Source organism: Nicotiana tomentosiformis, chromosome 2 (genome assembly GCF_000390325.3).
Source record: "Nicotiana tomentosiformis chromosome 2, ASM39032v3, whole genome shotgun sequence".
Taxonomy (NCBI): domain Eukaryota; kingdom Viridiplantae; phylum Streptophyta; class Magnoliopsida; order Solanales; family Solanaceae; genus Nicotiana; species Nicotiana tomentosiformis.
Window position 1 is genome coordinate 112,304,832 of NC_090813.1, and position 12,597 is coordinate 112,317,428.

Consider the following 12,597-nt stretch of genomic DNA (forward strand, 5'->3'; position numbering starts at 1 on the left):
TGTGGATCCACTGCATGTCTTGTCGCCTGAAGAGATTTGGAATAGAGTTATGAATCTACATAAGGTAACAGAGTATACATTGCCTAATAAGATAAATGCACTAGTATTTATTATCTTGCCCAATAAGATAAATACTAGTGCATTTATGAAGAACAAAACTGACTATGAGGATCCACCGCATGTCTTGTCGCCTGAAGAGATTTGGAATAGAGGTATGAATCTACATAAGGTAACAGAGTATACATTGCCTAATAAGATACCGGGGTATGGCGTAACACACACCTACACAATCTTCTTTGGCATAATCTTGATGTCATGCATATCAAGAAGAAATGTTTTGATAACTTATTTAATACTGTGATGGATGTAAGCAACAAGACAAAAGATAATTTAAAGGCCAGGATGGATTTGGATGAAAGAAGAGAGATTTGTGATTGGGTTAATAATTTAAGGATGTTTGATGGGTATGCATAAAACTTATCTAGGTATGTTGACATGAAAGAAGGGAAGTTGACATCTATGAAAAGCCACGATTGTCACATTTTCATGGAATCTTTGATATTTATTGCATTCAATGCTTTGCCTGATAGAATATGAAAGCCCATCACAGAGATATGCTAATTTTTCAAGTAGTTGTGCTCTAGTACATTGAGGGCGGAGAACCTAGCTTACATGGACAATAACATTCGCTTAACTTTAAACAAGTTGGCAAAAAAATTTCCGCTTGATTTTTTCGATGTCGTGGAACATCTTCCAATTCACCTTGCGTAAGAGGCATGACTATGAGGGCCAGTTCAATGTAGATGGATGTATCCATTCGAGAGGTAATTATCTTTACATGTTTTAGTTAAACATTATTTCATCTTAAAATCGTGCTATGCAGGATGATTGACAAATGTTAGCGGACCGTGAAAATAGATCAAGGATTGAGGGATCGATATGTGAGGGATATGTAGCTAGAGACCTGATCGGCATGATGATGGTGGCTATACCGATACTTTGGCACCACCCTTTTCCATATTCAATCAACCTAGAAAAGGCGGTCCAAAACTTAGTCCAACACGATTTTTGACAGAGATGAAGCTAAAGTCAACTACAATACATATTCTACTAAATTGTCCCGAGGTCCAACCTTATTATACGTAAGAGTATATTTATATTACCGACTTATATTTAATTTTAATTATCAATTATTTTAACTAATGAAAGTTTCACATCTGTTAGACAGTTGGTTTGTGGGTACATATAGGCATGCACATGTTTATCCTAAGTTTACAGAATGGTTTAAACACTTTGTAAGTATTGGCAAAGTTTTTTTTTAATGCGAATTATTATCAGCTGTACGTACTTTTTAATTTCTAATTAACTATTATATATTGGGTTCGAACTAAGTTCATAATCCAGATAATGGTGTAAATGATCCATTTTTTGCGTGACATTGCTTGGGGATCTAGCCCTAATGATGTTTAAGTACTCCGTCAATGGGTACAAGTTTCATACAAAAGAATGGTCCAAGGGCAAAAAAACTAATAACAGTGGCGTGTGTGTGAAAACTGATGGTGATGTTGATTATTATGGTGTGGTTCAACAGATATTAGAACTCGAGTATAGTATTGCTTGGCCGAAGAAAAAGTTGGTACTCTTTCAGTGTAAATGGTATGATCCAACACCTACTAGAGGTACAAAGGTGCTCCTCTGTATAAAATTGTTGAAATAAAGCACACGTGGAGGTATAGACTCTATGACCCAATTATCATAGCACAAAATGTGAAATAGGTGTATTAAGCACCTTATCTTTTGTGCAAGAAGAAGATTGCATGACAGGTATTTATAAAAATAAAGCTCATAGGTAGAGTTGAGGTCGAGGATGCATTGGATATAGCGTACCAGAATGACATTTGAAGTGTTGAAGCAATGGTAGATGATGAACTATCAGGTGAATTGCAGGATACTGAAGGCCTTTATGAGGAATTCGAGCCTTAAGTCCTTAGATCAAATCAAAGTAATTATGAGGAAGGAACATCCATGGAAAACGAGGATGGAGATTCAAGTGATGAATATGAAGCAAGAGAGGATGAAGAATTATATGATGAAAATCAAAAAAAGCGATGAGGATTGAGTTGTTTGTGTGTTTTATGACTTGTTTGATTTCTTATGTTATTGTATTTATTTTTATATCTTGTTGGACTTTATATATGTTCTTTTTTTAATTGTTATAATATGTAAAAGAATTGCTTTTTATTATTACCTGTTGATATTTTAAGTATCATATTTTATTTTACTTAAATTGCACAGATGGCTTCTAAGGGTAAAGAACCGAAATAATCTAACAAGAAAAAAAAATACTTTGCCATCCACGAGTGATCACATTCCTTCACGCATACCTAGGATGAGTCCTCCTCCTAGTTTTGCTCGTCCTTCTCAGTCGACGACTACATTACTACCTGAGTTTTTCAGAGTCCTCTCCCCCTCCGGCTAGCACAAAACAATATTATTTCATGCCAACCCAGGGTGGTTCAGCCTCCACTACTATTAATTTTATGCGCATGTCTAATTTGTCATCTTTGAGTCATCGTGTCCCTGCTAGTCAGCAAGATGGCTCACCATTGATTTCATCCCGGGGTGGACATTACAGTCAGCATGATGGTTCATATTTTGTGCCTCCATCATCTTCTACTCCATTATCATCTACTCATAGTATTTCTAGACTGGATATTAGAGGATCTCAGGAGGTTGCATCCTCATCTACTAGTACTGCTCCAGTTGCTCCTTCACGAAGACAGTATGCTGGTGGAACTGTAGAGTACGATCATATGCATCGATCGATTATCATACCCCATGGGGACAGGTAAGTAATTCTTTAATTTTTAATTATTAGAATAAAGATATACATATATCTAACGAATGTTTATTTTACATATAATGCATGTTTTTCCCATCCTTTTAGCCCACACATATGGATAATTTACAATATTACCTATTTTATCTTTATCATTTTCTAACATTTTGGATTTATAATAGTTAAAGTTGGTTTTTCAATAATAATAATTATGGGTGTTATAATAAAATTATCTTGTTATTTATTATTTTTTAAGGGTCATGCCAAGTAAATAGTGGACACGTAAACTTGGACGGAGAGAATACCACACTTCTTTTAATTCTATTTTACATTATTTAAGAGCGTATACAACATAATTAATCAAATAAATATTTTTGGTAAGATTAAACCTCGTTTCTGGCTTTTGTCAGATTTAAGAACGGCCACTATTCTTATAGCCTGTTTGGTCAAGCTTCTCAAGAGGCCAAAAGTATTTTTTTTTCTCAAAAATACTTTTTTTCCCTAACTTGAGGTGTTTGACCAAGTTTTTTTGGGAAAAAAAATACTTTTGGGAAGAAGCAGAAGCAGTTTTTGAGAAGCAGAAAAAAATAGCTTCTTCCCAAAAGCAGAAGAAGAAGAAGCAGTTTTGACTTTTCTTCTTATTAAAAATACCCTTAACAAAATATAGTATATACTAAATAACCGTTAAACCTAATACTTAGAATATTAATGTATAAATATTTCTTATTATTTTTAGGATAGCTTTCTAATATATAATGACTTTAGGGGTGAATGCTTTTATATTTGTTGAATGATTTTTAATATATTTAACTTATATTAAAAGAATTAAGTACTTTTAAGTTTTATTTTTATATTTTACTTAAATAAAATTAAAAGATTTAATTATTGTATGTAATAACAAATTTTTAAGATTATTTATTTACTTATAATATTAACTATTAAGTAAATCTATTCATGTTCTTATTCGTAATTTAATACTTAAAAGCACTTTCTGAAAAGTTTGGCCAAACACAAATTATTGCTCAAAAGTGCATTTGAGAGTGGCTGGCCAAATACAAACTGATTCTCCTCAAAAGTACTTTTTTTCAAAAGCACTTTTGAAAAATTTTTTTCTCAAAATAAGCTGATTTCTCTAGATTGGCCAAACATGCTATTAGTTAACATTATAGCCAGTTTGATCAATTTTTTTTTGGGCCAAAAGTGCTTTTGGCAAAAAATTGAGGTGTTTGGCCAAACTTTTAGAAGGGAAAAAAGTATTTTTGAGGAAAAACAAAAATAGTTTTTGATAAGCAGAAAAAATGTAGTTTCTCTTCAAAAGCACTTTTCTGAGAAGCTCTTTTGAGAAAAATACACTTAAAAATAGTTTTCAAAAGCTTGGCCAAACACTAATTACTGTTCAAAAGTGTTTTTCAAACACAAATCAATTCTCACCAAAAATACTTTTTTAAAAAACAATTTGAAAAAAAATAGACTATAACTAACGAAAGAATTGTTTCAACAAAAGCTTCATAATTATAAGCATTTAACATAAAAGGGTCTGACTTGCTAACTCAAATTCTGGTATGTGGGGGCCGGACATTGCCATACTGCCTGCACTAATAATGCTAGTTGAAGAAACAAAACAACACAGTACTACAAAAAAACCAAAATACTTAAGTGAACCATTTAAAATCTCACCAATTTAGTTGAAACTTATGACAATAGTCACAATACAACAACGTCAAATGTAGCAAAATATAGTAAAAGTGAGAGTAGAACAAGTTTTATCCCATAAACAAGTCAGCAGTGGGACAAGAGACGGTGACACTTCTCTCAACTCGACTCACATAAGAACCGTGTGAGTGGTTGACAGTTGACACTGACCTTCTTTCTCTCTTACGCTCCGTCTAACCAAAGCAACCCGCGAAACTTTATCTCCTCTGTCCCCTTCAATACCCGACCCGACCCGTATATCATTCACAGTTCGCTTTCTTCAGATCCAGATACCGACACCACTTCCCTTCCTTTTCTCTTCTTCCTTTTTAACTCTGTTTTTAGTGCTTTGTCGTTTATCGGCATTTCGCTTCTTCAAATACTCATTGCTATGCAAATGGTGGTTGGTAGGATAGATAATGTAAGTGAAGTATGCTTTGAAAATGATGTTTTACTAGTTTTATACTACTGTTTGTTAGGTATTAGTTTTTAGTTGAAATTTTTCATTTGCATTGTTGTCTTCGGACAGATTCATGAGCTGGTCGGAGTTTGTGTTCTGCTATCTAATGTCAGAAGGTAAGCCTGTTTCTTAATAATGAGCTCACTTTCCTTTTTTTTTTCTCTTTCACGGATCAGTAATTGCTGTTCTCTATCTTTGTGGTTTCTGTTTTGGGATGTTGTTTTACTGCATTGAACGTATGTGTCAACCGATTTTTTTTTTTAATTGATCCTTGGGCAACGAGGTAATGAAATTTGTGAAATATATCATACGAGATTATCTTCATCTCTTATATTCAAATGCAACTTTTGCAAGAATTATATATAAATGGTATTTATAGAGGAGAGTATAGAGTTGTACAGTGACTCTGGAAACTACTCTAGAAATGGATCTAATTCACTAATATGAGATTATTTTTACATCCATTCGTTGAGTGCCAATGATTTCAATATCAGATTTGTGAAGTTGACTCTGGGAAGCACTTTCAAATTGCATCTCCTTGTTTCCGTTTCTCCTATGAGTCTGAGCTTTCACTGTGTACGTTGTATTCGTCAAATTGTAATGTTAAAAAAGAACTCTTTTTATGCAGATGTTCTATTGTATCGATGTAGTTAAGACAAGAACCGAGTAACTGCAACATTTTGGATCAATAAGACTGCACCTGAAGGTATTCTGAAAGACAATGGATCACAAATCATGGCCCTGGAAGAAAAAATCCTCAGATAAAAACACGGTTGCTGATGACAAAGCAAATATCTCTTCGAGAAGACATGACGAAGAGGTAACTAAATACATAGTCTTTTTAAATTTTCTTCCCCGTTCATTGCCCAATTTATTAGCTTGTTGGTCAAGTTTGACTCTCACACGTTTCATTTCCCTGGTAACAGAAAATTTAAGAAACTGCCTCTACCTTTGCTTTGACCACTAATTGATTAGAGATATGAGTTAACTAAATGACCAGGGTCCAACTAAAAACCGCAGTAACTTGTTGGGGTTTTGTTGATTCGGGAGTGATGAAGTAGAAGAATATGCGCCTTATAGATTATGTAAACAATCCTTTCATTTCCAGTATGTGAGAGTTTATACTGACTTCAAGTATACTTTCATCTGAGCTGAGAAAGACAAATGCAATACATAACTGGAAATAATCAGGATCTTTGGATAATTGGAAGTTGGAACTAGTCATACAGAAGCCCACTTAATAGTAATTTTTTAAGGAGATTAAAATCTCGAGCTCTTACTTTCTTGACAGTTGAAAATATTGTGTTTTCTCATCAATAAAAGACAAAAATATTTCTCACCACTTTCAGAGGCATCCTTCCCGCCAGTGAAACCCTTTTCCACCCGGAGAAAGAATTATAAGTTCATAATTCCTTTTCCACCTGGAGAAAGAATTATAAGTTCATAAAATAAAGAGGGGGGCGGGAGGGAGAGGTGGGGTTCAAACTGGTTCGATAACCTTCTGCACTTCCCCCGTGACAAGTAGGGATGACAATGGGGCGGTGCGGGTTTAGACATATGCGGGGCGGTGCGGGTTTATACATATGCGGGTGGGGGCGGGGAGGGGCGGGTTAAACAAAAAAAAAAATATTTTTTCGCGGGTGCTGCTGCGGGTGTGAGTTTAAATACTCATTTTTCACACAACTGAAAAGGAGTAGAAAATGTTTAATTTTAACAAATCCAATCTCATACACTATAAATTAATGTTCTTCCATTATGACAAAAGCAATGAGGTCACTTGACGAATAAGTATAATACAAATCTCTACAGTAACTATATGAAAACAGAGACTAAAAACTTGAACAATAACAGAAAATGAGAAAATTACTCGCTATTTCTATTGAAATAAATTAAGATGGTAAAATATTTATTCTGACTATGCCTGTGTACATGCTGATCCCGCTTTCATTGATCGCAAAAATAAAATAAGAAAAATTGAAAAGGAAAAAAAAGTTGCGGGGCGGGGCGTGGCGGGTTGACGCGGGTGTGGTGCGGGGCGGGTGGATGCGGGTTAAAAGAGCTATGCGGGGCGGGTTGAAATTTTGCGGGTTAAGAGAGAACCCGCCCCGCTTGCCATCCCTACTACTGACAAGAAACTCAAACCTAATTAGATGGGGATGTATCTGCTGTTCGAAGCAGATGAAATGATGATCCTGCTTGAACTTGATGAAATCTTCTATGCTTACATGTGCTTCAGCTTTTTGGTTGATGATAATCTTATGTGCTCTGAACCAGCTTTTGTATTCTTCTTCTAGTTGCAGACGGTATTGAGTGATAAAGCTGAACTAGAAAGAGAGCTGGAGGTTGTGAATGCCAAGCTTTCCTCTGCTCAGGTGGAATGTCGTGCTAAAGATGATTTTGCACAGAAACAGATGAAAATTGCACAGGAAGCAATTGCAGGTAACCCTAGCTAATTTACCATCATATTTACGTATTCATGTGTTTAGCTTCTTTTTGTATTGTTTTACGTTCTATCCTCCCTGGAAATCACAGAAACGTAGTTTTTTCCCCCCAAAACAGTCGCTTACAAGTGGTATATGTAGGCTGGGAGAAGACTGAAACAGAAGCAAGATTGCTAAAGCAAGAACTAGAAAAAGCTCTACAGCATAGCGCAGCGGGTGAAGAGAGATTAGTTAACTTGGATGCAGCACTCAAGGAATGTATGCAGCAGTTGCGTTTTGTTAGAGATGAGCAGGATAACAGGATTCACGATGCAGTATTGAAGGCATCGAAAGAGTTCGAAAAAACAAGGACTCTCTTAGAGAGAAAATTAGCTGATGCAGGGCAAAAGCTTTCCCGATTAGGTTCCGAGAACACTCAGCTTAGTATGGCTCTCATCGCAAAGGAAAAGGCAACGGGTCATTTAAAAGGACGATTAGCTCAGGCAGAAGCAGATTTCAGTGCCTTGAAAACACGACTGGAATCTGCTGGAAAAGAGAATGCTTCTCTGCGATATGAGGTTCGGGTCCTTGAGAAGGAGCTTGAGATCCGGAATGAAGAGAGAGAATTTAATCGCCGAACAGCTGATGTTTCACACAAGCAACATCTGGAGAGTGTGAAGAAAATTGCAAAACTGGACTCAGAATGTCAAAAGCTACGCATCCTTGTTAGAAAGAGACTGCCAGGCCCTGCCGCCTTGGCCAAAATGAAGAATGAAGTTGAAATGTTGGGGAAGGATCATGCTAAAATGAGGAGAAGGAAGTCAAATCCGTCTCCAAATAGTTCAGTAGACTTAACTTCGGAGACGGCTCCTGATACTCCAAACAGGAAGATTAACTTCCTCGCTGAGCATTTATGCATGTTGGATGAGGAAAATCGGACTCTGAAAGAAGCGCTATACAAAAGAACTAATGAACTCAAACTATCTAGGATGACAAATGCTCGAACAACTGCTGAACCAGAAAAATATCTTCCCTCTGCGCAGGAACTGTCTGTGACATCGCTGTCTGATATGGGCAGCGATGACATAGGTGGCTGTTCCGAGTCGTGGGCTTCTGCCCTAATGTCAGAGCTGGAGCATTTCAAAAATGAGAAACAAATAGGTCCGCCATCATCTATAAGTGTAGGAGCTTCAGATATAAATCTGATGGATGACTTTGCGGAGATGGAAAAATTAGCAGTTGAGTCTACAGATAACCCTCTGGGAGCTCTTCATCATGCCTTACCGAGGGAAAATGGAGATGGGGGTGCTTTGGAGTTTCAGTTATGTTCTCATTCATCAGAAGGAGATAGTAGAGAGAGAGTTCCTGTAACAAATCGTTATGTCTCCAGCAATGATATCCAGTTAAAAGGAACATTGACAAATAAAGCTACTAGTGGAGTTGATAACATACTGAAAATGCTTTTGGAGCATGGCCATGTAACACAAAGAAACCCATATGAAATACTGGCAGATCTTAAAACTGCTCTGGCACAAAAGTGTCCCTCAACTAAGAACCCTGTGGAAGCAAATGAAAGCTCAATAGATACTGATGTTACATGTACCCCCAACATTGGTGAGTGTATATCGCAGGGTATACATCATGACTCATTAATATGGCAGTCATCAAATACAGGAACTGGTGAGAATGTCCCATTGGCAAAACAGTGTGAACCAAACATGTTGTCATACATGGGTACATCGATCAATAAGGTGATTGATATCGTAGAAGGGATCAATATACCCTCGTCAGATGACAATATTCCAGACATCTTATCTTGCAAGGGTAATGGGCTTCTACCATATGAAAGTGCACCGAAGGAGACAGCCTATATGGTTCGTGTTTTCCAGTGGAAAACTTCAGAACTATCTGCTATTCTTCAAGAATTTGTTCAAACTTGCCGTGATTTATTGAATGGAAAGGTTCACATAGAGAAGTTTACTGAAAGATTAACTTGGACCCTGGAATGGATTGTGAACCACTGTTTTTCCCTTCAAGATGTTTCAAGCATGAAGGATGCTATAAAAAACCATTTTGACTGGGATGATTCGCGAAGTGAGATTGAAATGGAAACTGGAGGGATTAATCCTATCTTTGAATTTGATAAACTTCAGACAGGAAGAGGAAACTCATTATACTCTCCGGATTTTTCCTCACTCAGCCGTATGAGTGCTTTGCCAGAGGAAAAAATTCTACCATCTGTAGATGATGAAAGTCAATTATCGAAAGATGAGTTTCCAGAAGATGGACTTACAAAGGCGGATTTGGATGAGAAACTGCAAGCAGAAACAGTCAAGAGTGATTCCTTGATGGTTCAACTTCAGGAATCAGAGAAAACAATCAAAAGCTTGCAAAAAGAAGTAGAACATCTCAGACAATCAAAGGAGATGACTGAGGATCAAATTGAGAAAGAAAAGATGGGGAAAGAAGACTTTGAGATGCAACTCAAAGCAGCTAAACTGGAACTGAATGAAGCTTGTCAAAAGGCTTGCTGTTTAGAAAAGGAACTTGAGGACAAAAATAACTCCTATAAGAAGCTCGATTCTACATGTCATATGCTTCAGCTGCAGCAAGAAAGGTACATCTGATTCTTTTTTAAATTTTATTAAAGATTATTGTCTAGGGGATTTTCTTTTCCTGAAGCACGTAACTTGCAGCACAAAACAAAGGGAGTTAGCAGAGAATGCCGAGGTGGACCCTGAAGAAAAGCTTCTTCAAAGCGTAAGTTCCCATCAGCTTCAGTTAAATTCCCTCAGGCCTCGCAAATCTAACGACCACGTTCATTTAAATATTCTGTTTAATTGTGTAGGATCGGGAAATCACTGCAGCTTCAGAAAAGTTGGCAGAGTGTCAAGAGACTATTTTGAACCTAGGGAAGCAGTTGAAAGCATTGGCCTCGCCTGGGGATGCAGCTCTCTTTGATAAGGTGATGTCTACAAACTCAGAAACAACTAATGCTACCATGACAACCCCAAGGAAGAGTTTTGGACGTCGTTCGTCTCTTCTTGACAAGATGCTGGCTGAGGACAATGAAATGGGTTCTCCTACTACCAAGGAAGTCATTCTTGATGCCAAGAGAAATACATCCTCCAGTGTTGGGGGTTCATTGACAAATGGGAGCACGCATTCAGGATATGAAGCTGTTAATGGCTCCCGTGCTATTGTACCTAGCAAGAAAAAGAATGGTCTAGGATTGTGGAAGAAGCTGTTGCGAAAAGGCAAGAAAAGTAGTAGCAAGACAAAACTTAACGTATGACCTGCATGAACGTCATTTGGCGCATAAAGCAATGTTTTTGTTTCCCACTCTCTCTATCTCCCTCTCTTTCGTTTCTCTTTTTCCTTTTCCTGTTCTACTGTAAGTAGTATTGTATATGAGAACTAGAACTTACCCCTAAACCTCATTGATATAGTTTTCCCGTGGCAAATGGAACTAGGGATAAACTTGGTGCATGAACCAAAGTGAAATGAGTGTGACATGTGCTTCATATTTGTGAAATACATTTTGGGGTGAAATTCAAAAATAGTCAGATTTACAAGCGGTAATTAAAAAATAGTTACAGTTTCAAAAGTAATCGAAATTTAGTCATTTTTCATGCAAAGATAAATCTGAACGAAAACACTGTTTAAAATCCGGAAAATATTCCAGCATAATATACTGGACTTCCAGCATAATATGCTGGAATTTCATACACAGGTGCTCCAATCTCCAGTATATTATGCTGGAACTTTCCGTGTGTTGGGGTTCCAGCATAACATGCTGAAAGTTTATACACATGTGCACCAATTTCCAGTATATTATGCTAAAACTTTCCGTGTTGCAGCAAAATAGTAGCTATTTTTCAATAATTTTGCAAACGCTGGTTATTTTTCAGTTACTAGCCCGAAAACTGGCTAGTCCGTACTATTTTCACCATTTTTTGCTAGTCGAGTAATGTGTACTGGAAAAAAAAACAAGTAAACTGAAATTTCTGTGAGCATGAGTATTTTCCTGTTATTATACCAACATTTGACCCCCAACAAACATGTTTGAATTATTTTGCACGTTGCACAATTACAAATCCGGGGATCCTTTTCTAATTACGATATCGAACGAGTAAACAGTTGTTTGGATCGTGAACCATACTTCATAGATGCTTCAGCAGTTCTGTTGGGTTTTTTAAGCTTATTTTAGCTTAAAAGATGTGAGTGGGAAATGGAGGGAAAAAAAAAATTTTGATTTTCCCTCCTTCACAAAGGGACATTGTCCCATATTGGAGGAGGAAAAGACTTTTGATGGGTATATATATAATTGCTCTTCTTCTAGCTCTTAAAGAGTTGAGAAGAAAGCAAGCCTCGCGCAGTCGTCGTTTGGCTTTGGATTGATTGATTAATTTTTTGGAATAAATTTATTTGTTAATATTAAATATTAATGTAATATTATTTAATCCAAATTATCCGTTTTTGTAAAGGAAAATTAATTTTCCTCCGCGTTTTGAATTCCCGTTTTATTTTGCGTAAATAGCCATTTATGTTATGGCCGTTTTACGTAAACAGTCATGACAAACCTTCTGAAGAGTTGCATCTCTTCATTTAAACTCAACCTGTTGGCTATAAATAGAAGGCCATTCCCTCAGATTTTCCTTACGAAAATTCTGAATTCTGCTCTTCCTTTCTGCATTGTTTTAACTACAACAAAGTAACAGTAGGTATGATTTGCTGCCGTCATTTGTGTTCATCGAAACACTGGGGTTTGAAGTGCCGCTACATCAGTGTGTAATCCATTCTATCCTGGGAGGAAATAATCCACAACCTCGGGTAATGGGAGGGGATTAAGTTCCTTAAGGAAACACTGTGAATTCAGTGAGCTCGGATTAATTTCTACTTCTTCTACATTTCTGTCTATACATTGTTTTCTTCTCTAGAAATATTTTACAAATACAGTATAATAACAAGCTTAAGAACTTAATCATTTTCTGTATTTGTGTTATATTCACAGTTCTGGAGACCAAAACCTTTGTGGTTTTCTACTCCCATTTTGGAGATTAAAGCCTTCGTGGTTTTCTATTCCATTTGTTTACTTTAACGTATATTCTGTTTTGGTTTACTATATGTTATTCGGAGATTAAAATTCTAGCGATTTTTTACTCCATTGGAGATTAAAATCTACG

The 12,597-nt window shown here is 36.6% G+C and overlaps 1 protein-coding gene across 4 annotated transcripts; it reads left to right on the forward strand.

Moving 5' to 3' along the window:
* The first annotated feature begins 4,676 nt into the window (after nt 1–4,676).
* LOC104106575 (filament-like plant protein 7) lies at nt 4,677–10,915 on the forward strand. Of its 4 annotated transcripts, none has more exons than XM_009615148.4 (7): nt 4,677–4,952; nt 5,061–5,107; nt 5,620–5,811; nt 7,292–7,430; nt 7,574–10,028; nt 10,108–10,171; nt 10,260–10,915. In XM_009615148.4, the coding sequence occupies exons 3-7, from the start codon at nt 5,713–5,715 to the stop codon at nt 10,704–10,706; spliced, it is 3,204 nt and encodes a 1,067-aa protein (XP_009613443.1). In that variant the 5' UTR covers nt 4,677–4,952; nt 5,061–5,107; nt 5,620–5,712; the 3' UTR covers nt 10,707–10,915. The 4 variants fall into 4 exon arrangements, with proteins under 4 accessions (XP_009613443.1, XP_009613441.1, XP_009613442.1 ...); XM_009615146.4 differs by having other exon boundaries at nt 4,678–4,952; nt 7,286–7,430; XM_009615147.4 differs by lacking the exon at nt 4,677–4,952 and having other exon boundaries at nt 4,959–5,107; nt 7,286–7,430.
* Nucleotides 10,916–12,597: the final 1,682 nt, after the last annotated feature.

Bases quoted from the DNA above. Each gene is read 5' to 3' on its own strand.
- LOC104106575 (XM_009615146.4), top strand. From the start codon at position 5,713: ATGGATCACAAATCATGGCCCTGGAAGAAAAAATCCTCAGATAAAAAC. The intron at 7,431-7,573 runs GTAACCCTAGCT...TGGTATATGTAG, and splicing joins TGCACAGGAAGCAATTGCAG to GCTGGGAGAAGACTGAAACA. The intron at 10,172-10,259 runs GTAAGTTCCCAT...TTAATTGTGTAG, and splicing joins AAGAAAAGCTTCTTCAAAGC to GATCGGGAAATCACTGCAGC.